Raw genomic sequence first — 23,438 nt, forward strand, 5'->3', positions numbered from 1 at the left:
TATTTAGTATTTAATACCTTTAGTTACTTCACAGATGGATGAATGATGTGAAATATAATCAAGTGTTAAATCAGACTTTAGTTCCACCTGGAGTAAATCCACCAGCTACCCTGCAGTATACAAAGTCATTCAAACTAGCTGCACCTTTACCAGCTTTGAGAACACTTTCATGATCAATCATTATAAAACATATCATTCTGAAATGGACCAATCTGCACAATGACTACTTTTACTGTCTTTCACTATATTTTGATGATAATACTTTTCTACTTTTACTTGAGGAACATTTTGAATGCAGGACTTTTACTGTAACAGAGTATTCCTACACTCTGGTACTTCTACTTTTACTCAAGTACAAGATCTGAGTACTTCTACTTTTACTCAAGTACAAGATCTGAGTACTTCTACTTTTACTCAAGTACAAGATCTGAGTACTTCTACTTTTACTACAAGATCTGAGTACTTCTACTTTTACTCAAGAACAAGATCTGAGTACTTCTACTTTTACTCAAGAACAAGATCTGAGTACTTCTACTTTTACTGAAGAACAAGATCTGAGTACTTCTACTTTTACTCAAGTACAAGATCTGAGTACTTCTACTTTTACTCAAGTATAAGATCTGAGTACTTCTACTTTTACTCAAGTACAAGATCTGAGTACTTCTACTTTTACTCAAGTACAAGATCTGAGTACTTCTACTTTTACTCAAGTATAAGATCTGAGTACTTCTACTTTTACTCAAGTACAAGATCTGAGTACTTCTACTTTTACTCAAGTATACGATCTGAGTACTTCTACTCAAGTACAAGATCTGAGTACTTCTACTTTTACTCAAGTATAAGATCTGAGTACTTCTACTTTCACTCAAGAACAATACCTGAGTACTTCTACTTTTACTAAGTACAAGATCTGAGTACTTCTACTTTTACTCAAGTATAAGATCTGAGTACTTCTACTTTCACTCAAGAACAAGATCTGAGTACTTCTACTTTTACTAAGTACAAGATCTGAGTACTTCTACTTTTACTCAAGTACAAGATCTGAGTACTTCTACTTTTACTAAGTACAAGATCTGAGTACTTCTACTTTCACTCAAGAACAATACCTGAGTACTTCTACTTTTACTCAAGTACAAGACCTGAGTACTTCTACTTTTACTAAGTACAAGATCTGAGTACTTCTACTTTTACTAAGTACAAGATCTGAGTACTTCTACTTTTACTCAAGTACAAGATCTGAGTATTTCTCCCACTTCTACTTTATAGGTATTAAATGATTTCCTTTTATTGTTGATTGAAGTGATTTGAAGGAGGTCACCAGAGTGCTAAAACAGTAGGAAGCAACTCAGTTATCACCTTTAGCCGTTTAACGTAACGCTGCACATTCACCGGCAGTGACATTGTTAAGAAACTCATATTAACATTATAGTTTGTATAAATTATGATTTCTTACCTGGAGCATTTAGGGATTCAGAGTCTCCTGATTTCTGGTTCGACAGATGGATTTGTAGAAAATATGAAAAATGTTTTTCAACTCAAGCGACCCATTTAGTTTCCCCGATATCTTAGTTTTCCATAAGAGCATAATGAACGTTTTCTAAACCTAGAAAGCTTAATTTTACAATACAAAATAGTCACTCGTTTGGTAATTGACTTATCTCACACACCTTCAGGGGACAGTACACACACACACACACACACACACACAAATATATATATTTTTAAATTATTAATATTAAAATAGTTTTATTATTATTAGACACAAAAACAGGTTTTCACATCTTACATTTATTTTCCATACATTTAAATAATACAAAGGTTTGAGGTGAATTTAAAGGATTTACATTTAGGCCACGCCCCTATCAGTGATGTCACAGCAGGTAATCAACCCGCACGTAACGAACAACATGATTTTCTTACGGTTTGACATCAATTATTATTATTTTTTTGTGCCTGTAATCCGGACAAAATAGCTGTTATTGACTTCTTTTAACTATTTTCTGGTTCAATGGTGTCAGCAATACATTTTCTGACTGAGGAAATGAGGTCATTAATCACAGGGAGGAACATTTGATTGGTCGATGTAGGGGTGGAACAAAAACTCACAACATATTCAATTTCAACTCTTCAGGATTCACTTTTAGGAACAGCTTCAAAACTCCATATGTGGGGTTTTGAAGCTGCCGGATCTCACCAAACAGAGCCCATGAAACTCTGTCCTTCAGTCCTTTCCCTCATTAGTGCAGTAGAAGCAGAAATGATAAGTCTCTGTATCCCCAACAGGGAGCCTCTCCTCTTTTTGTTTGGGGTCACGAAGCCCCTGGAGGTGTTTCCGCTGCAGGCCTCTTGGTGGGGTCCAACACGCTGCCCTCGTACATGACCTTGTTCTTGATTCCCTCCTGGATCATCCTCTGTTGAACACGGAGCTTAGCGTTGTTAATCCTGCAGTAAAACCTGCAGAGAGAGAGAGAGAGAGAGAGACAGAGAGAGAGAGAGACACACAGAGAGACAGCGTTAGGTTACTGACAGACGAGAGGAATGGATTACATGTAGTGAGGTTATAATAATAATAATATTTAGTATAGGCAGAGTTGGGAAGTAATGGAGTGCAGATACTTTGTTACTTAAGTGCATTGTTTCTGGTATCAGTACTTTACTCCACTACTTTTTACTTTGACCAAATACCTGTACTTTCTACTTCTTACATTTTGAACTCGAATACCTGTACTTTCTACTTCTTACTTGTTGAACTCAAATACCTGTACTTTCTACTTCTTACATGTTGAACTCAAATACCTGTACTTTCTACTTCTTACATGTTGAACTCAAATACCTGTACTTTCTACTTCTTACATGTTGAACTCAAATACCTGTACTTTCTACTTCTTACATGTTGAACTCAAATACCTGTACTTTCTACTTCTTACATGTTGAACACTAATACCTGTACTTTCTACTTCTTACATGTTGAACTCAAATACCTGTACTTTCTACTTCTTACATGTTGAACTCAAATACCTGTACTTTCTACTTCTTACATGTTGAACTCAAATACCTGTACTTTCTACTTCTTACATGTTGAACTCAAATACCTGTACTTTCTACTTCTTACATGTTGAACACTAATACCTGTACTTTCTACTTCTTACATGTTGAACACAAATACCTGTACTTTCTACTTCTTACATGTTGAACACAAATACCTGTACTTTCTACTTCTTACATGTTGAACACAAATACCTGTACTTTCTACTTCTTACATGTTGAACTCAAATACCTGTACTTTCTACTTCTTACATGTTGAACACAAATACCTGTACTTTCTACTTCTTACATGTTGAACTCAAATACCTGTACTTTCTACTTCTTACATGTTGAACTCAAATACCTGTACTTTCTACTTCTTACATGTTGAACTCAAATACCTGTACTTTCTACTTCTTACATGTTGAACTCAAATACCTGTACTTTCTACTTCTTACATGTTGAACACAAATACCTGTACTTTCTACTTCTTACATGTTGAACTCAAATACCTGTACTTTCTACTTCTTACATGTTGAACACAAATACCTGTACTTTCTACTTCTTACATGTTGAACTCAAATACCTGTACTTTCTACTTCTTACATGTTGAACTCAAATACCTGTACTTTCTACTTCTTACATGTTGAACTCAAATACCTGTACTTTCTACTTCTTACATGTTGAACACAAATACCTGTACTTTCTACTTCTTACATGTTGAACTCAAATACCTGTACTTTCTACTTCTTACATGTTGAACTCAAATACCTGTACTTTCTACTTCTTACATGGTGAACTCAAATACCTGTACTTTCTACTTCTTACATGTTGAACTCAAATACCTGTACTTTCTACTTCTTACATGTTGAACTCAAATACCTGTACTTTCTACTTCTTACATGTTGAACTCAAATACCTGTACTTTCTACTTCTCTCATTTTCCAAACAGGCTGGTTCCTTTAGTCTGAATGTGTGTTTGTGGCGTGATCATTATTATTTAGAGTCATTGCGTGCCTATTGATTTGAACACGATCCGTGTATCCATCATTTCCTGGTCTTCTCTAAAAAGGAGGGACCAATGAAAACGTTGTCATGTTGCCGTTGGTCACCATGGAAACATTCATTAGCTAACAATGACATTATTGTTCTATTAATATAAAGGGAGGTCAGGTACTCTTTAAAACAGCTGCTAGTTATGGGTACTTTTTACTGAAGTACATTTCAAAGCCTCTTTACTTTGACTTGAGTAAAGAAGTTTAGTCAGTACTTCTACTTTCACCAGAGTATTTTTAAACACGAGTATCTGTACTTCTACTTGAGTAAAGGATGTGTGTACTGCAGCCATCTCTGAGTATAGCACCTTTCACAAGAAAGAACAAAAGTTAAAATGAAGACCACAGAAACACAATAACAACATGAGGCAGAGATGTAAGGTCAACAGGCCACGTAGAAACAAAAGCTAATGTATAAAGATGGGTCTTCAGTTGTTTTTTAAAAGACCTAAGTGACCTACTGGCGATGTAAGGATTGAGAAGGTCACATATGATATACTCCGGTGCATTATGTGACTAGGATGCAAAAAGAAGAGTTTCCTTAGAGTTAGGTACAAAGAAGTGGTGGATGCTTCATGTAAGGGTTTTCCTATCAGTAAACAGGTTGTTTGTTACGGTGGGTATACAAGGGAATAAAAGCAATAGTTAAAACAGATTTAAAGGGTATCGATAAAGGATGAGTCATCATGAAGACCTACCAGGACCCGAGGGTGGTGAACATGAATCCTGCAAATCCAACGTCAAACGACCTTTTGACCCGACCTGAAGAGACAAAGAAAAACTGCTGCTGAGAGACCAACGAGGACAGACTACTTTAAAGAGTCCTCTCCTGCTGATGTTCAGGTGTATATCAGTGTGTAGTGTCTCTACTTTAAAGAGTCCTCTCCTGCTGATGTTCAGGTGTATATCAGTGTGTAGTGTCTCTACTTTAAAGAGTCCTCTCCTGCTGATGTTCAGGTGTATATCAGTGTGTAGTGTCTCTACTTTAAAGAGTCCTCTCCTGCTGAAGTTCAGGTGTATATCAGTATGTAGTGTCTCTACTTTAAAGAGTCCTCTCCTGCTGATGTTCAGGTGTATATCAGTATGTAGTGTTTCTACTTTAAAGAGTCCTCTCCTGCTGATGTTCAGGTGTATATCAGTATCTAGTGTCTCTACTTTAAAGAGTCCTCTCCTGCTGATGTTCAGGTGTATCAGTATGTAGTGTTTCTACTTTAAAGAGTCCTCTCCTGCTGATGTTCAGGTGTATATCAGTATGTAGTGTCTCTACTTTAAAGAGTCCTCTCCTGATGATGTTCAGGTGTATATCAGTGTGTAGTGTCTCTACTTTAAAGAGTCCTCTGCTGCTGATGTTCAGGTGTATATCAATATGTACAGTGTGCGAAAAAGTACACGTCCCACCGTCCGGGACGTGTTATTTACAATATCGGACAAGTAGATATTTCAATTGACTTGTCCGGCGGACAAGTGACGTTTTTCGCCCTGATTTATTGATAAATTGAGTTTACAAAAGGCAGAACTCATTCGCAAATTGTCAGTGTCCGCCATTGTTCGTTTAGAAATGTTAGTTTCGGTTCTGCTTGTCGATTCCTAAGGAAATGCATCTCGCCTTTTTCTGTACAGACGGGGGCTGGGCGGGGCAGCGCTGGAAGTGTAGCACAGTGGCAGGGTTGGGAAGCAAAACTCTGTTCCGAGTAGGAACAAATAACAATTGTCCGGTACCGGGATTAATAAGAGTTGTGAGGATAGGAGGCGAGGCCGAGCCCCGCGGACCACAGCTCTCTCTCTATGCTCCGGATCAGCTGTTCGCTGCATGGTGCAGCTCATCGTCTCTCTCTCTTTCTACACACAGCGGATCCGCTGCCCGTTTAACAGCCTCATCTTTTTCAAACTTTCTTATGTTCTTTATCTGACACGTAATGAAGGTTATTAAGCGTTTTAGCTCATGTGTTGTTAATATTGACCGCCATTTCCTTTATGAAGTGAAGCAGCCTCCCTGTGTCCTCGCGCTGTCCTCACATCCCCGGACCCCCAGACTCGGAGGAGCACAGGGATGTCAGTGTTGTTTATGAAGCAGGGTATAGAAACTACATTATTTAAATGAAAATACTATTTATTTACTTTTACAAACAGTGAGCAGCTGGGCAGATGCAGCATGTAATACACATGCATAAGGACATGTGTAAGCGTGCAAGCGTCTTTGAGTTGTAGAAAAGTGAATAATTAATTATTACTTATTATTATAAGCTATTATTATTAGCCTATTATCATTATATTTAAGGCCTAGCGCTTTTCTACATAGGCAGGTATCAGGCAGGTTGCAGTGTAACATCAGAGGAGACTGGGCCAATTGTACATTCTCAAACTGCACCACTTAGAACTAACTAAACAATGCAGAGATTATTTTTATATAATTGTATTCAATAACCATAATAAATTAAACAGTATGAAGTGATTTGTAAATAGGAATACAGATTTGACTTAATGTTTTCATAAATATATTTTTCTCCCACTTTATCATGGGACTTATTTTTACCCTCTCAAAGAACCGAAAATAACCAGAATCGAAAAGCAGAACCGGAATCGTTCGAATCCAAACGATACCCAACCCTATGTGTGAAAATGTAAAATACGATGGCGAAGAAGAAGATTCCAGTGGCCCCAATTTTTGTCCATTCTGGACAAGTGAAAAATGTATTCGGACAAGTAAATTGCCAAACTCACTTGTCCATGGACAAGTACTCTCGAAAAACTTTTTCTCACACTGATGTAGTGTCTCTACTTTAAAGAGTCCTCTCCTGCTGATGTTCAGGTGTATATCAGTATGTAGTGTCTCTACTTTAAAGAGTCCTCTCCTGCTGATGTTCAGGTGTATATCAGTATGTAGTGTCTCTACTTTAAAGAGTCCTCTCCTGCTGATGTTCAGGTGTATATCAGTATGTAGTGTCTCTACTTTAAAGAGTCCTCTCCTGCTGATGTTCAGGTGTATATCAGTGTGTAGTGTCTCTACTTTAAAGAGTCCTCTCCTGCTGATGTTCAGGTGTATATCAGTATGTAGTGTCTCTACTTTAAAGAGTCCTCTCCTGCTGATGTTCAGGTGTATATCAGTATGTAGTGTCTCTACTGTAAAGCCTATAGAACTAAAGGAGAGGGAAAAACACCAAAAAGCAGAATAGGGCCTCTTTACAGTTGAGTCCAATAAAATGCCCTACATTTGCAGAGAAAAAGAACACACACACAGTTCAGACTAAAAATAAGCCTCACTGGTGGCCAGGAAGTGGATCAGGCCGGCACCGACTGCCCCCCCCGCTCCGTGAAGGACCGCATCTCTGGCGCACGGCGTGTTTTTAACATCCAGGATCCCCAGCAGCCGGAAGCCCTGAGGACAGAAACAGACCGTCAAAGTGACCCCTTTTAAAAAGGTCCCCTATCATACTGTTTTTCATCAATATATCATCAGGTCTCAGATATATCCAGAGCCTGTCTCTGATTGGCTGAAACACCAAACAGATCATTGCAGCATTACCCATAATCCCCTCTGTTTCAGCCCTGTTTCCAAAGTGCTGATTCTCTGTCTGTTACTTTAGATGAAAATAAGAAGCCCCTCCCCACGCCCCTCTGAGAGACATTTGGTTACAAAGAACTCAATGGTGCTCTAGGAGGAGATTCAGGTGATAAGAAGGGGGGGGGTTACCTTGGTTGCTGATTGGCTAACGGTTACATCAGAAAAAGCATTGTTATGACATCATAAAGTGGCCAAAATCTGATCAGCTCATTTTCAGACAGGTTTTTATAGAAATGGATCAAAAAGAGAGAGAATCTTTGTTCCTGAAACTTTCAGAGTCTCTTTCCACAGAGGGGACACATGTTGATGTAGAAGAGACATGAAGAAGAGGGGACACATGTTGATGTAGAAGAGACATGGAGAAGAGGGGACACATGTTGATGTAGAAGAGACATGAAGAAGAGGGGACACATGTTGATGTAGAAGAGACATGAAGAAGAGGGGACACATGTTGATGTAGAAGAGACATGATAAGTGGATTTTGCATAATAGGTTACCTTTAAAATCATATCAACTCTGGAACTCAGTCACATCCGAAAGGTCAACGCTCTTGAATCCTTCAACTCACTTTTTAACTGTAGCTTTCAAACTCTGATCACATTTGAATCTATAGGTTATATGACCTGTATATGTTTATATAAGTGTATCAGTATTCTGGGTGTCAGTGATCTATTCCTGGTGTTTGCGACCCAGATACAAGAGTGCATTGAGTTGGAATCATTGGGTCACATGACATGGAAACTATTGATGTCATAGGCCTATGGAAGCTATTGAAAATAACCCATTGTTATCCATTGAAAAAACATCACATTTGTTGCTTCAGGTTCAAATAAAAACAAGCGGCAAACTCTGGGGCAGAGCCGGGGAGCCCAGAAAGAAGTGCCACAAACTGCAGTTCATCTAGTGGCCGATAGGGGATGGCTGCAGAAAGGAGCCATTTCCATAGACCCCCATGTTAACAAGCCCAACTTTACAGCAGCAATAACCATGTGTCTACCCCTGGATGAAATAACAATTATTCTGGATATAGTTGGATTCCACCTTCATGACTATGGTTAGGGGAGTGCATTGTTTTATAACGCAACCCTTTTAGTTATATTAGGTCTTAACGTTTTTGCATAAGTTAGGGCGTGCTCACTTTGATGGACAGGTCTCTGCGGTGATTGCTGCTTCTAGCTTTCTGTCCCTCTGCTAGCTCCGTTAGCTCCAGGATGCTACAGGGGCTCGGCTGCGAGGCTGATCCGGGGAACACAACTTGAACTCAGACTCGTTTGTTGTGTTGGTGCCTGGTGGAGTATTGTTCATTTAAATATCGGAGTTATCTGATGCCGCCTCGGCTCCGCCTCTTTGCCCTTATTTGGATCAGGCGGGAGTTAGACTGACGTCACTGTCGAGCCGGCAGCGGCTACTAAGGGCTTCTCAGCAACTCTATGGGTGACGTCACGGACACTACGTCCATTTATATATCAGAGTTCCTGTTAGCCGGTAATTACCGGACTTTGACCGGTAAAATATGCTGAAGACCGGCAAAAATCTAAATCTCTCCGGGTCAAGATGTCCGGTCAAAATAATTTCCCCTTAGCACAATACCGCTTCAGTTGCACCACTTATGTGACAGACAAGAGAAGAGGATGTGACAGACAAGAAGAGGATGTGACAGAGATGTGCGTTGATCTGTTGGTAATGCCTCGGGGTTCCGGTGGGCATGTAAACAAATGCATAATGCTGCGCTATACTTTGCGGCCTCACCCGGTTGCATAGCAACACTTATTGTTTAGGTGTCTTTTAATAAGCAGGTAGTCCTATCATTAGCTAGAACTAGCTGGATCTGATCAGTATGGACATAAACGCGAGTGAAGTCTAATCTGACGGGAGAGAGAGATCAGCTGCTGCTGACGAGTCGACACGCAGCTCTGCATGATCACATGCAGCGGTGAGCGGACAAAACACAAACTTCAGGTTAGAATATCACACGTAGCTATTTTAATTACCTCTCAAACTACCGTAACTTGTTATAGATATGTTTAGTTTTACTGTCGGGTCACTCATTACTGATCCGCGAGCTGCATGATACTGACGTGCTGTCAGGAGAAAGAGAGAGCGCTCCGTTTATTATTCCCGTATTAAAATAAATTACTGTACACTTTTGAATAATGTAGTTAATCTACTATAATTAGTTTGTTTAAATCATATCAATTAGTTTTAAAGCTCAATAAATAACAAAGAAGACCTTTGACCGGCACTTTTCAAATGTTGTCCGGAAGATTTAAACTTTAACGGACATGTTGACCGGCGAAAAAATATTCTAACAGGAACTTTGTTATATATACAGTCCATGCATAAAAAAAGACCAGGGACTAAAATCCAATAAACTGAGGTTTGTCCCACTTGTCAAGAGAATAGAAAATACAAAAAAACACTTGATTTTGCTGAAATATATTTATACTATGCAATGCACATCTTGTTAAAATTAGAAATTGTACACATTATGGAATATTTGTTCAACATGTGTACAATTTATATTGTCACTTTGGGCTTTAATGGTAAAGTAACTCTTATTTTTAACTTCATTAACGAGGATGATTTTTTTGTTTAAATTAGTTTGAACATTCTTAGAATTGAAGAATAAGAACATATCAACTAAATACAATTGAATCAGCTAAATGAACTGAGCAGATCATAATTCTAATTGTGCATGTATGTCACTTTGGGTTTACTGTGAAAGTTTAGGGTTAAAGTCGAGGGTTGCGGTCCAATAGTCCATTTAGCTTAGGAACCTTCCTAACCGAGTGAAATGACCTGGAAGTCCCTCAGTGGCAGCCATGATAAGTGCCGTTCGAATTATCTAGATGAAAAGAAAGGAGGTTTCAAACTTCCTTTATAACCTCCTTTAGCTTAGGAACCACTGGACCGCCCTAACCGAAAGGAGAGGAGAAAATGCTGCCCCACAATGCTTTGCAGCCGCAGCATTTGCCGTCACACAACATTCGGCCGTTCACGGAAACAACCGATTATGACCGAGAAATGATATCATGAAAGTTACGGTGCTTATTAAGCATTTTAAAACGTATGTGGTAAGTTGCCAAAGTGCTGGTGTCACAGCGATGTCTAATTTGTTTCATATCAATTTGATCAAGAAAAGTTTCCACAACAGGTTCAATGTAATAAAGGAGATGTTACGTAAGCATTTTCATTCTTAAAGGTGACCTATCATGCAAAATGCACTTTTGTACGTCTTGTATACATGAATATGTTTCCACGGTGTTCCAGGGAACTCACCAAGTGTCAGAAAACACAACCCTCTCTATTTTCCTCCATACCCAAATCTCTTAAAAAGGGGCTGCAACAGATCTGATACAGACTGATCCAGATTTGAACACTTCTATGACGTCACAGAAGTGGCGCTACGGCTATTGGGCCAACTCCACCAATCAGGAGGAGACAGCCACGGACATTGCCGTTGGAAAGCGCTGGAGACGCTGTAGTACATATGTCAGGCCTGTAGATGGTGCTGTTCTCACAGAATCAGCCCATGATGCAAAGACAGTGTTACATTGAGCGAAATGAGGAATGGCTAAAATGCATGATCTGTTTGGTATTTTGAAAAACAAAGAGTATAAATATGCCTTATATAGGTATGGCCCTACTACACTATATTATTCAAATATAGCATGATAGGTCCACTTTAAATGGCTTGAATTTTGTAGCTGGTTCTGTCACATGTGTTAGTCTGGCACATGGACATCTTGGACATGTTGTCATGGGGACACAAAGTCACATGACCTGGACCCCCCAGATTGTTCAGTGTGTGTCACTGTGTGTCACTGAGGGACTTCATGAGGTAACAACAAGGTTAAAGCTGTATAAGGAACCTTCCAAAACATAAAAGTTCATGTGACACCCGATGGGTCCTTATGGGTTAAGTTAAGTTAAGTTTAGGTGTGCAACTAGAATAAGAAGTACTTAAGTAAACGTAATCAAGCACAAACAGGAACATGTACTTAAAAGTACTAGATGAAAAGTGCTTATTCCGGGAAAAACTACCTTTAATCTTTTGAATTGTAGTGATGCACCTCTGTACATCACCAAGACTGCCTTTTGTTCAAGACCAGACTAAACGCAGGGCTCGACATTAAGGACTGCCCGATGGCCCGGGGCCATCTAGTATTTAGCTCGGGCAATGAAGCCTCACCTGCTGGTTGCCCGATCGGGCAATCTATTATGCCAGTATCATGCAGCTCGCGGATCAGTAATGAGTGACCCGACAGTAAAACTAAACATATCTATAACTAGTTTAGGTAGTTTGAGAGGTGATTAAAATAGCTACGAGTGATATTCTAACCTGAAGTGTGTGTTTTGTCCGCTCACCGCTGCATGTGATCATGCTGCGCTGCGTGTCGACTCGTCAGCAGCAGCTGATCTCTCTCTCCCGTCAGATTAGACTTCACTGGCGTTTATGTCCATATGAATCAGATCCAGCTAGTTCTAGCTAATGATATGACTACCTGCTTATTAAAAGACACCTAAACAATAAGTGTCGCTCTGCAACCGGGTGAGGCCACAAAGTATAGCGCAGCATTATGCATTTGTTTACATGCCCACCGGAACCCCGAGGCATTACCAACAGATCAACGCACAATCAACCCATACAGGACATCTCTTTCTCCCAATTAAGTGTTAGACATTAGAATTGACTATTCTTGTCTGTCACATAAGTGGCGTAACTGAAGCGGTATTGCGCTAAAGGGAAATGATTTTGACCGGAGAGATTTAGATTTGCCGGATAACGGGAACTCTGACGTCGCCATTTTGTGTGCTTCGCGGATGCGCTCGGCTCCTCTCGACTGCTGCTCGGGTCTGCTCGGTCAGCTTCCGGATGAGGAAGCATTCATTCGACCAAGTTATAGTAGATAACATTACAAACATTTTTAACAGGGGCCATAATAGTGTAAATAATGTTTGTTTTGGCAGTTACAACTGAATGTAATGTTTTCTACTTTTTACATCTGGGAAGGCATTTGCCTTCATCAGATGGAAAGTGTCTTGACAAACAACTTAAGTATTTCTTATAGCTATGCAGGGCATGCAAGCGAAAACACAAACAAGAACAAACAAACTTGAAATTGTACAATATAATATTGTGGTGGTTCATCTTATAATTCAGTCTAGAGAATGCACCAGACAGCATCTAAGACCTGCAAAAATATTTTCTTTTCTAGGGGGAGGCCCCCCAAAGCCTTCGTGCCATTTCGTCCGCGCGAATTTTTCAGGGCAATCTCTATTGGGCTCAGGGCCATCTGTAAATTAGCTTAGATGGCCCACAGGGCCATCTCCCAAAATCCTTAATGTCATGCACTGAAACGTATTACTTCATGTAGTTTCTTTGATAACCAATTGATTTTCCTTCGTGTATATTAAACATATTTTACATTGAAGTTGTTTTAAGTGAACATTAACTGTGCTTCTGTCATCTCTGAATGTCAACACAGAAGTAAGACAGACACACAGATGCTAAACCAGATCTGTGTTTGAATGAGCTTTAGGTCATATCAACTTTAATATTAAGCTGATGTTAAACTACTAAACCATGAACAACGAGGTGATCTGTATGAATGTTTTGATCCGTTTCTGGACGTTTTCCGGTGTTTTTGACCTTCTAGAATCGCCTCATTATTCTAAAACACTTCCTTAAATCATGAATAAAACAACAGCTGAATGAGACACTCACCTTCTTGCTCTCCTGCTCTTCTTCCGCCATTACCCCGTTGTGTTTGTCTTATTTTAACACGTTTACAGTAAATATTTCTCCAGCAAAACTCAGAAAACCTTCAGGTAAAAAGCATTTTTCGTAACACATTGGTCACCACGCATGCGCAGTGCATACCACATCGGTCCGTCCACTTTTATGTCCGACTCAACATGACGAATGATTAGTTCCGGATTTGAAAGCTTCGTCGAAACTTTGAATTTCTTGTAGAAAAATGTATTTCAAATAACAGAAATATTTTAGTTATTATTTTTGCTACACAGTAGTGACGTCCATACGTCTGTATTGTGTACTTTCTTCCCATTTATTTCGTGTTTTGTGTGTGTGTATTTCTTATTTTTGTGTTATTTTGATGTTTGTTGTCCGGATTTTAAAGGGTTATTCTAATCTTACATACAAATAAACTAAATAACAAACAATAAAAGCAGTTTAGCATTAGCCAGACAGCAATATGTTCCTTGTATCTGTGTAGCTTATTCGTTTTCCATTTGTTTTAGTTTTTTGGTGTGTAAATGTCATCTTTTTAAAACTTCTTTTTGTTATTCTTATTTAATTTGAACAGTTTGATACAGTTTTGTGGAGTCTATATTTAAATAACATTACAAGACTGATTCTTATTATTAAATTATATGCTTATTGTGCTCATGAGATTGCTGAAACATCAATAGATTCAATCACTAATCCCAGGTTCTGATGGGTTAGATACCAACAAAGGGAATAGTCAGAAGAAAGTTTTCAGCTTGCCAGATGCAGGCCCTGTAGAAACAATGAGTTATTGAGGCTATGGCCTTGGCCGCCTGGGTTATCTACGCGCCCACGCATAGCTGGGAATCAGTATAACCAAGATTCCATTTTCATATGTACATATGACACATGAAGCTTAGTGCAAGTTCTTTCAGGAAGACTGGTATACATTCACTCCGCAGCTGCTTATAATCAGCTCATCACGGGCTTCCTGCTAACCAGCCAATCATCGTGCTGCAGCCAAACTTTAAAATGGTTCTCCTCTCTCCTGCAGTCAGCGTGATTTCAGGTTTTCATGCTCCTTTCATCACATCCACTGCCAGGAGAAGTGATCCTTCATCCCATCTCCTCATCAAATCCAGATCTTCAGGATCATCACCAGAGTCTAGACCCCGGGGGGTTCTCTATGCTCACGGCTGCATTTCCCCTTTAAATATACGATTTCAGGATCGGGGTCTAATCGCCAAAGATTTAACATTCATCATATGACGTGTCAATAAATGTTCTCAAAATGAAGTCTCTCCTGATTGTTCACATCACAGAGGAAATTAACCTTTATACCAAAGAAAAAGGGAAATGTTTGGGTTTCCATCTCGCTCATTTTCCCCCAATCATCCTGTGTCATCTTAATGCATTAAATATTTCTGATCTTCTCAAGAGTGGAAGTAGTCATCACATACAGAGCATCAACTAGTTCCTGAACAGTGTCCTTCACATGCTGATATCCAAGAGAGGGAGTTACTCAGTCACTAGATGGAGGACTGCCGCTTCTTGTTATCATACATCCTGTCATGAACAAAATACTAAATAATCTGACTTTTCCTCAAAAATTCTGACTTTTTCTGAAAAATTCTGATTTTTTCTCAAAAATTCTGTTTTTTTTCTCAAAGATTCTGATTTTTTCTCAAAATTCTGATTTTTTCTAAACAATTTTTACTTTTTTCAAATCCTGACTTTTTTTTCTCAAAATCCTGAAATTTGGAAAAAATCCTGACTTTTTGTCAAAAATCCTGACTTTTTTTTCGAAGAATCAAAGAATTCTGACTTTTTCTCAAAATCTCAAAAATGTTAAATATCACTGGTTTCAGCTTCAGTCTCAGGATCCATGTATCTGTGATCCTCTCCAGAATGGAAGTAGTCATCACATACAGAGCATCAACTAGTTCCTGAACAGTGTCCTTCACATGCTGATATCCAAGAGAGGGAGTTCCACAGTCACAAGATGGAGGAATAGAAAGCAGTATTCAATGTTTACTTCAGATTAGCTCCACGTCAGAAATGATCATGCTTGTCATATGTCTCTCTCCATAGAGGCTGAATCATCATGTTAATCACATAGCTATCATATGCCTCAAACAGTCCTGATGCTCTTCTAGGTAATCACACATCCTGTCATGTTCACAGCTACAGTTGGGATATCTTTTTTATCATGTGACTCTCATGTTGGAATAGGACACTCAGGATTTTCCCAACACAAAGTAACAAAAAAACCCGACAACCTTGATCCTCTGAACAACAGGATCACATCCACTAATGAACAGGAGGAAGTGAGTGTGTCACGTTGACCATCCACAGCAGATTAAACCTGACATCCTGAACACAGGTAACCAGGTGATGACGTCCGATATGATCCACTTGCATCCTGGATACAGAGTCTTTTCTGTGGTATAAAAACCCAGCAGGAGAGCCAGCATCAGAACCGCCTGCAGACACACACAGGTGAGTCTTTGACAACCAGCTTTTAAATAGAATTATCTGGATGATGTTTTATGTATTTCTCTTTGATTTTAGAAGTGGAGAAAGTGGGATAAATCCTGCAGGCATTAGTAAGAGTCATTCATCTTTCTTTAAATGATTAGTGTCGAGAAATAGTCGTTATAGCAGGTATTGCATAGGATATACTTAAAAAAGTCCATGCTGAAACTTTATTAGTGAGTTACTTCAGGGGGAAAAGGTCAATGATATCAACATGATATAACTTAAACTAAGGCAAATGTATTTTTGTTTTAAATGTTATTAATATCTTATGTTTAAATGTGAAAGTGGGTAATTCTGTGGTGACTTTTATGGTGAATTTAGGAGAAATCTACAGGAACAAAGTTAGTAAAATAGACATCGCAGAGTTTATTTTGACGTTTTCTTTCCCCTGTTCTGATAGAAGATATGAAATGGATTCACAAGAGCCCAAACTCCCAAAAATGTAGAAGTGCATCTCGTCTATAGACACTTTAGTAATGCTTTAAGGATGCCAGGTTGTTATTTTTATGGATGCCAGGTTGTGTGTTTTGTGTTTGATGAAGTCTCCTGCAGGACGATGGCTGTTCAGCTCCGAGGAGTGAAGTTCTCCTTCTTGCTGAGTCTGTTTTTGGGAGCTTACATTTGGCCCCCGGCTCCTGCAGGTAACTACAACTCATTTTAATTACTTTTATAATATTATATTATACCGTGAGTGTCTTTTGAAAGTCCCTCTGAGTTGTTCACTCTGGGCTTTGAGCAGATTCAATGTTCTGTAAAAGAACACGTAAATACATTTTTATTTTTCATTTAGTTCTTGAGGACTTATCGCTCTTTGGATAGAAGCGCCAGTTCAATGCGAAGTGCTATAATGTCATAATGATATGGATAATGATAGGAACATTTAGCAGGTACAGGCCCGGCTCCAGGATGAAATGACTGAGGGGGCTGTTCAAAAATCAGAGGGGGCGATTTTTTTTTCACAAGAACGAAAAATGCTGGCAATGTAATGAATTGACACACCAAGCTTTTTTCCTTCTCACTGCTCTACAATCTCTTTGCTTCTTTATTTTTATTCCGGATTTACCCCTCTCGTTCTGTTCTGTTCCTCTGATCTTTAATAACAGATAGTTCATTATCAGATGGCTGCACTTTGGTTAACAGACTAACATTGATCTCCTCAATTTATAAATGGACAGGCTCTGTAATTATACCATAACCTTTTCTCCTCTATCCCTTAACTCGTCTTCCTATACAGATTTACTTACTCACTATCTACTCTAGTCCTGTCAAGATTAAAGAAAACATAATCTGGTTGATTTTTTATTTTCAGGGTTGAATGTTCAAACCAAGGCCTAAAACCTTGCAGTTCATAACCCTAACCCTAACCCCCCTACCCAGGAAGAGTAAACAGTTATGGGTTAGATAAGATGCATTGGGCAGAACTACTTATATTCCCAAATCCCCTATCCAGCGATAAGGCCTCCCCCCTCCAGTACCTGCCGTTCTAGTAAACGGTGGTTATGACTGTCCCCCCTTAACTTCACTTACCCCCCCCCCCCAACTACCCAGGAAGAGTAAACTGGTATGAATCTAACCTTTCCTTCCTCTCTCACCTAATCCTAATTTTCCAAATGTGAAATCCCTCCAACCTAACCCCTCCCCCTTCTCTCTATCCTAACCCTAAACACTCCCTACCTTAAACCCCTTTAACCTCACTCCCATCTTCTTTCCTAACCATAATCTATTCCCTTCCCTTATATCTAAACCTTAGGCGTGTTCACACCAAGTACTTTTCCCACAAAGGTTCCTGAGAACTACGATTTAGTTGCGTTCACACCAAAAAGTCCCAGGAACTAAATTAGTTCTAGAGAACCTTTTTTACCCCCTCTCCAGTCCCTGCTAGAGAGCGAGAAAAAGCTTCCTGTGTCTGATTGGCTGGGCGGAATGCAAACCACGCCCCGTCAAACTCCCAAAAACGTTTGTGAAGCCGCCATTTTATTATCCTCGCATTGCAGCATTAGCATTAGCATTAGCCCAGCGCAGAAACGCAGAGAGGCTAACTTATGACAACACAAAATAAAACATGGGAGCGGTGGAGTGATGAGGTGTTGGCGTTCTGGCCGTTTACTCTGAAGGCTTCAGTAGAAGCTGCTGGGAGTCCCAGCAGCTTCTACTGAAGCCAGTCCCCAACTCAGGGGACTTCAGGCCGGGGACTTTGGGCGGCAGTAAACGCTGTGAAGTTGTTTGCGGCCTGCCAGTAAACCCAAAGCAGAAGAAGAAGAAGTGACGTCAGCGGCTTCATTTGCCTAATCCACCCTCAGGGACTTATTCCGGTGTGAACGCGATCTGTACTTAGTTCATGAGAACGAAAGAGTTCTCAGGAACCGTTGTGGGAAAAGTACTTGGTGTGAACGCGCCTCTTCACTCTTCCCTCCCTTCAACGTAACTCTTCCCTTCCCTCCATCCTAACCATAACCACTCCCCACCTTCTAACCTAATCTGAACCTTCTTCCCTCCTGAACCTAAACCCTAAAAAGTATTATTAGTATTATTTTGTCACTTACAATCAGTACTCTCTTTTTCTCCATTTCCTTATTGAATCCCCATCTTTTCCTTCCCTCCCTTATGATATAGTTGTTGTTCTCACGTGTCCATAACCATGCCACATTACCCTAAATAAGGTAAAATACTCTCTAAGAACAGCATTGGTTTCATTAAATTAACCAAGATATGAAACATGTGCCCGTGCCTCTCCCCTGCCACCACAAGATGGTGACAGGTGACCTCTATTTCCTTACCTAACCCTAACCCTGAGTGAGTAAAATATAAACCAAATGTAATATGGGATAAAATACTACACAAAATGGACAGACACAGATTCAAAATAAAAATAAAGTCCCCTGGTTTGTCTCTAGAGTCTAACTGCCATGAGAAAAATCAAATCAATGTTCCAAAATCCGTCACTAGATGTCGCTCTTTGTACCAATACGGTTTATATAATACATGACATATTATTATTATTATTATAGTAAAAGGGCTCGCTTCGGCAAAAACCTGATCCATACAGGCAGCCCTAAATAACAACAAGTAACCATCATGTGTGGTGCTGTCTGTAGTTGTCTGTTTTATGTTTTGTTGATTTCTCAAAATCTAAAAATTCTGACTTTTTCTGAAAACTTAAACATTTTAATAATCCCTCGTCACCGGTTTGAGCTTCAACCTCAGGATCCATGTATCTGTGATCCTCTCCAGAATGGAAGTAGTCATCACATACAGAGCATCAACTAGTTCCTGAACAGTGTCCTTCACATGCTGATATCCAAGAGAGGGAGTTACTCAGTCACAAGATGGAGGAATAGAAAGCAGTATTCAATGTTTACTTCAGATTAGCTCCACGTCAGAAATGAGCATGCTTGTCATATGTCTCTCTCCATAGAGGCTGAATCATCATGTTAATCACATAGCTATCATATGCCTCAAACAGTCCTGATGCTCTTCTAGGTAATCACACATCCTGTCATGTTCACAGCTACAGTTGGGATACCTTTGATATCATGTTGCTCTCATGTTGGAAGAGGACATTCAGGATTTTCCCAACAAACCTCTCCCTCCTCAGTTGCCTTCCAGCTGCCTCTCTGTCAGCTGGTGAATCAGACGGTTTCTCTGGAGAAGGACGGCTGTCCGAAGTGTCATCAAGTGGAGACGACCATCTGCAGCGGATACTGCCCCACCAAGGTACTGTGGGAATATTGGGATAAAGGAGTAATCATCAACATCCCCTGTCTCTGTTCAAAGAGACTGTATCTCTACAACGTGAGACATCAGTGCAGGGGTATCAAACTCAGCCCGCGACTTCATTTCATGTGGCCGGCAAGAGCTCTGAAAGAATTTAATACGTTTATTATACGGTTACATGCCGCTTTACAAAAGCACGTTGCCCATAAACGACATGTCCCACAATGCATCTCATTTTGTGACATGCGCACTGAAGAGACTTGCAATTATTTGCCCGAGACTTCTGCTTTGAAACGTATAATTATGAAGTTATTACCCTATCGGATAATGATCTAATGCAGAGGCAATAATGTGATATAATACATTATTTTATATATATTTATATATGTATAAATGCATATTTATATCGTCTTAAAATTACAACCGGCTAATGTGACCCGTGATGAAATTGAGTTTGACCAGTGGCGTTTTTGTACAAAAGTGGTGGGGCACGAAAAACTTAGATGTTTACATATAAGCTTCTGGTGCTTTTTAAACACTTAAACAAATAGTTGGCTATCCATGGTTCCGATAGGATAGAGAGAGAGGGGGCGGGTGCCGCTCTAATGCAGGGGTGTCAAACTCAAATACAAAGTGGGCCAAAATGTAAAAATGGGTCGTAGTCGAGGGCCGGACTGGTTCAATGTTTATTGCAAAACATATTTGAACAAACTTATTACATTACATGTCAATTGTTAGACGGTTTAATCCAAAGTGACTTACATATATTCAGTACAGTGGACAATCCCCACAGGAGCACTTTGTGGTGAAGTGTCTCAGGGACACAACGACATGCTGACTGCAGTGGGACTCAAACTCGCTATCCCCTGATTCGAAGTCCAGCACACTATCCACTGAGCCACAGCCGCCATGTATTAAACCTGGAACTAACAAAGCTTAAATGATTGCCTATAAAAACAACATTAAACATTAAATAATCAGTTGCATTCATTTCTTATGGCTCTATCTGCAGCTTTTCCAGAGTCATTTCTTATGAGTACATTTTCCCACAGGCCAACAACAGCTTCAAGAAAACTATTTCCCTCAAAGAGAAACCAAACATGCCCAGTTGTCGTGAGAGAGAAAGTGCAGAAGGAAACATCCATTAAACTCAGTGTGCTGCTCTGTGATGCTCGCTCAGATACTTGGCATCTCATCTTGGGTGCAAGGTCATCAATGTTTGGGCTCAGGCTCTGAGCTGAGGAGACCCTCAGGATGGAGTGAAGGTGTGCGTGCAATATACCGGAGGGCCAGATCTAATAGGAATTAGAAATTATCCTGCGGGCCAAAATTAAATCCACCAAGGGCCTGATTTGGCCTTGAGTTTGACACATGTGCTCTAATGGGACTCCCTGATAGTTGAACATCGATGCTAAAGGGCCCCCCACTGCGTTGATATTGACGCCAAGGGATCCTGACATATGACGAGTTGGGAGTGAGGATGTGTAGTACATGATATACATTTGCTTAACAAAAATGTGTGTTATAGTGAAGTAAAAGTCGTGACAAGGCTTGCTTGTCAACATCCAGGTATTTCTGCACTGGTGGGCCATGCTAACAATACCATGTCACAATATCAATCGATCCAGCAGAGCAATAGCCTATAGGCAAAACACAGAAGATCAACAAAATATATGACTTTAAAAGAATTTACCAAAGCTGAAGTAGATGGTCACCTTCATTCATTTTCTTTCCATTTTACTGATTGTAATCGCTATACGCTGCTCTCTCTCGTCTGCTCTTCACACACTACCCTTTTCGTGGCACACGTACCTACAGCCAATCAGCTCTCTGAATTATGTGAGATGACGTGTGGTGGGTATGGCAGCTCAGTGCCCCTATGGGGATTTTTTTTTTTTTGCCACACACATTGAATAGAAAAAGACTCAGTGTAGCATGCGCAGTGTAGTTTTTACAGCACCCATTCACTTTGACAACAGAGAGAGGGGCTGTTCGGGGCTTGCCCCACATCGCTCAACACGGCTCAAAAGGCACACTGTAGACACTAATTAGAATAACACAGACTAAAACAGCAATCTACAGACGAATCAGATGATTAAACATGATCTTAAAATATATTTGAAGATGTATTCTTTTGCATTTTTAAAAAATTATAATTTTAACTACTTATTGCTGACACTAGGTGGGGCTGTGCCACTGAGTTTGACACCCCTGCATTAGAGGCTCTATTGAAACCAATACAGATATACATATCAGCAGAAGGAGATAAACAACATGCGCAAAACAGTGAATATATTTGGAAAATGTTCGGATGTGTAATAGGTCATTTGTTTATATATAATTTGTAAGTCAATAATATTTGTGTTCATCAATTTGATACTGCTTAAGTTTGTATAGTAAATCAAAAATATATAATAATAATAATAATAATAATAATAATAACAATAACTTGAATTTATATAGCGCCTTTCATAACCTCAAGGTTGCTTTAAAAATAAGCATACAAGGACAAGACATAAAACATACAAAATAATGATGTAATATCATTATTAATACCATTATTAATACCCCCCCCCCCCCCCCCCCCCCCACAGGACCCTGTCATCAAGTCCCTGTCCAGCAAAGTGTACCAGCATGTGTGCACGTACCAGGACTACCACTACATGACCTTTGACCTCCCTGACTGCCCCCCCGGCATCGACCCGACCGTCTCCTACCCGGTCGCTCTGAGCTGCCACTGCGGCCGCTGCAGCATGGAGACGTCCGACTGCACCTTCGAGGGTCTGAGGCCCAACTTCTGCATGAACGACATCCCTTTCTACTACTAGAGACATCAAAACCTGTAATAAACTGAGAAAGAACTGTGTGAGTGTTCAGCATCAAGTGAGGTGAATAAAGAGTGTTGTGTATCAGTGGAAATGTGTATTTCCTGTTTCTAGTTCAGAGGCTTTATTGTCATGTGCACATTAGCTACAGAGTAGATGGCAATGAAACACTTCAACACCTTTAGTATACTGAGGGGTTTCCATCCGGAGGGTTAAACCCCTTTAGCTCCACATTTCAGATTCCTCATTTCTTTTTTTAATACTCTTTTTATTGTCATTGTTGTAAACATTCAGACATAACATGCTGTTAGAGCCATTTGTGTTTCATTATTATGGTCTGAATGTTAGGCTTAGTCATAATATCAGGATTTAGATTAAACTCTTAATCATTTATTTTTGTGAGTCACACTATGGTTTAAAAGATATTAATTTAAATCTCACTTATTTGTTATCAAATGTGCGTCAGGTATCACGTGCACGGCTACATGCCTATATATGGCAGGACGATGGGACACAGCTGATGGGGATGAGACGGGGAAGCGGGAAAGTCTTTTGACCGTGTTCTTTTTGATACTGATAACTTTGATTTACTATGAAGCGAGGAAATGTGTCCTCCTGTTTCTATGCCGTCTGGACCAATAAAGCTGATCTGATTCAACAACGATCGTCTCTCAATCTGTTTGGACACAAAGAGAGGCGCGTCAAAACCCACAACCCCGATATAAAATATATATCTATGGATTAAAAACGCCACCACACACACAGGATTTACATTGGGCCGGGGCCGTCCGGGGCTCTGACGTCATCACCCTCGCACATTTGTCATAGGTTTACAAAAAACAATATATATGTTAAAACTGTTCTCCTTCTTAATATAGACTATATTTAGGGTCGATATGTGTTGACTTTACTTTAAAATAGCAGATCTCTGTGACCGGATATAGTTTGTGTGTGTGTGTGTGTGTGTGTGTGTGTGTGTGTGTGTGTGT

The 23,438-nt window shown here is 39.8% G+C and overlaps 2 protein-coding genes across 4 annotated transcripts; one reads left to right on the forward strand and one right to left on the reverse strand.

Annotated features, from left to right (window-relative positions):
* Positions 1 to 1,768: 1,768 nt before the first annotated feature.
* Positions 1,769 to 13,542, reverse strand: cox20 (cytochrome c oxidase assembly factor COX20). Its single transcript, XM_079689361.1, has 4 exons — positions 13,370 to 13,542; positions 7,341 to 7,455; positions 4,778 to 4,841; positions 1,769 to 2,454 (listed from the first exon to the last, which is right to left on the reverse strand). The coding sequence occupies exons 1-4, from the start codon at positions 13,397 to 13,399 to the stop codon at positions 2,310 to 2,312; spliced, it is 354 nt and encodes a 117-aa protein (XP_079545487.1). The 5' UTR covers positions 13,400 to 13,542; the 3' UTR covers positions 1,769 to 2,309.
* A 2,157-nt stretch (positions 13,543 to 15,699) lies between these two features.
* lhb (luteinizing hormone subunit beta) lies at positions 15,700 to 23,059 on the forward strand. Of its 3 annotated transcripts, none has more exons than XM_079689357.1 (4): positions 15,700 to 15,871; positions 16,453 to 16,551; positions 19,506 to 19,624; positions 22,219 to 23,059. In XM_079689357.1, exons 2-4 carry the CDS (start codon positions 16,467 to 16,469, stop codon positions 22,450 to 22,452), a joined length of 438 nt encoding a protein of 145 aa, XP_079545483.1. In that variant the 5' UTR covers positions 15,700 to 15,871; positions 16,453 to 16,466; the 3' UTR covers positions 22,453 to 23,059. The 3 variants fall into 3 exon arrangements, with proteins under 3 accessions (XP_079545483.1, XP_079545484.1, XP_079545482.1); XM_079689358.1 differs by having other exon boundaries at positions 16,463 to 16,551; XM_079689356.1 differs by lacking the exons at positions 15,700 to 15,871; positions 16,453 to 16,551 and having other exon boundaries at positions 18,662 to 19,624.
* The last annotated feature ends 379 nt before the right edge of the window (positions 23,060 to 23,438 follow it).

Source organism: Notothenia rossii (assembly GCF_949606895.1).
Source record: "Notothenia rossii genome assembly, chromosome: 6".
Classification (NCBI taxonomy): Eukaryota; Metazoa; Chordata; class Actinopteri; order Perciformes; family Nototheniidae; genus Notothenia; species Notothenia rossii.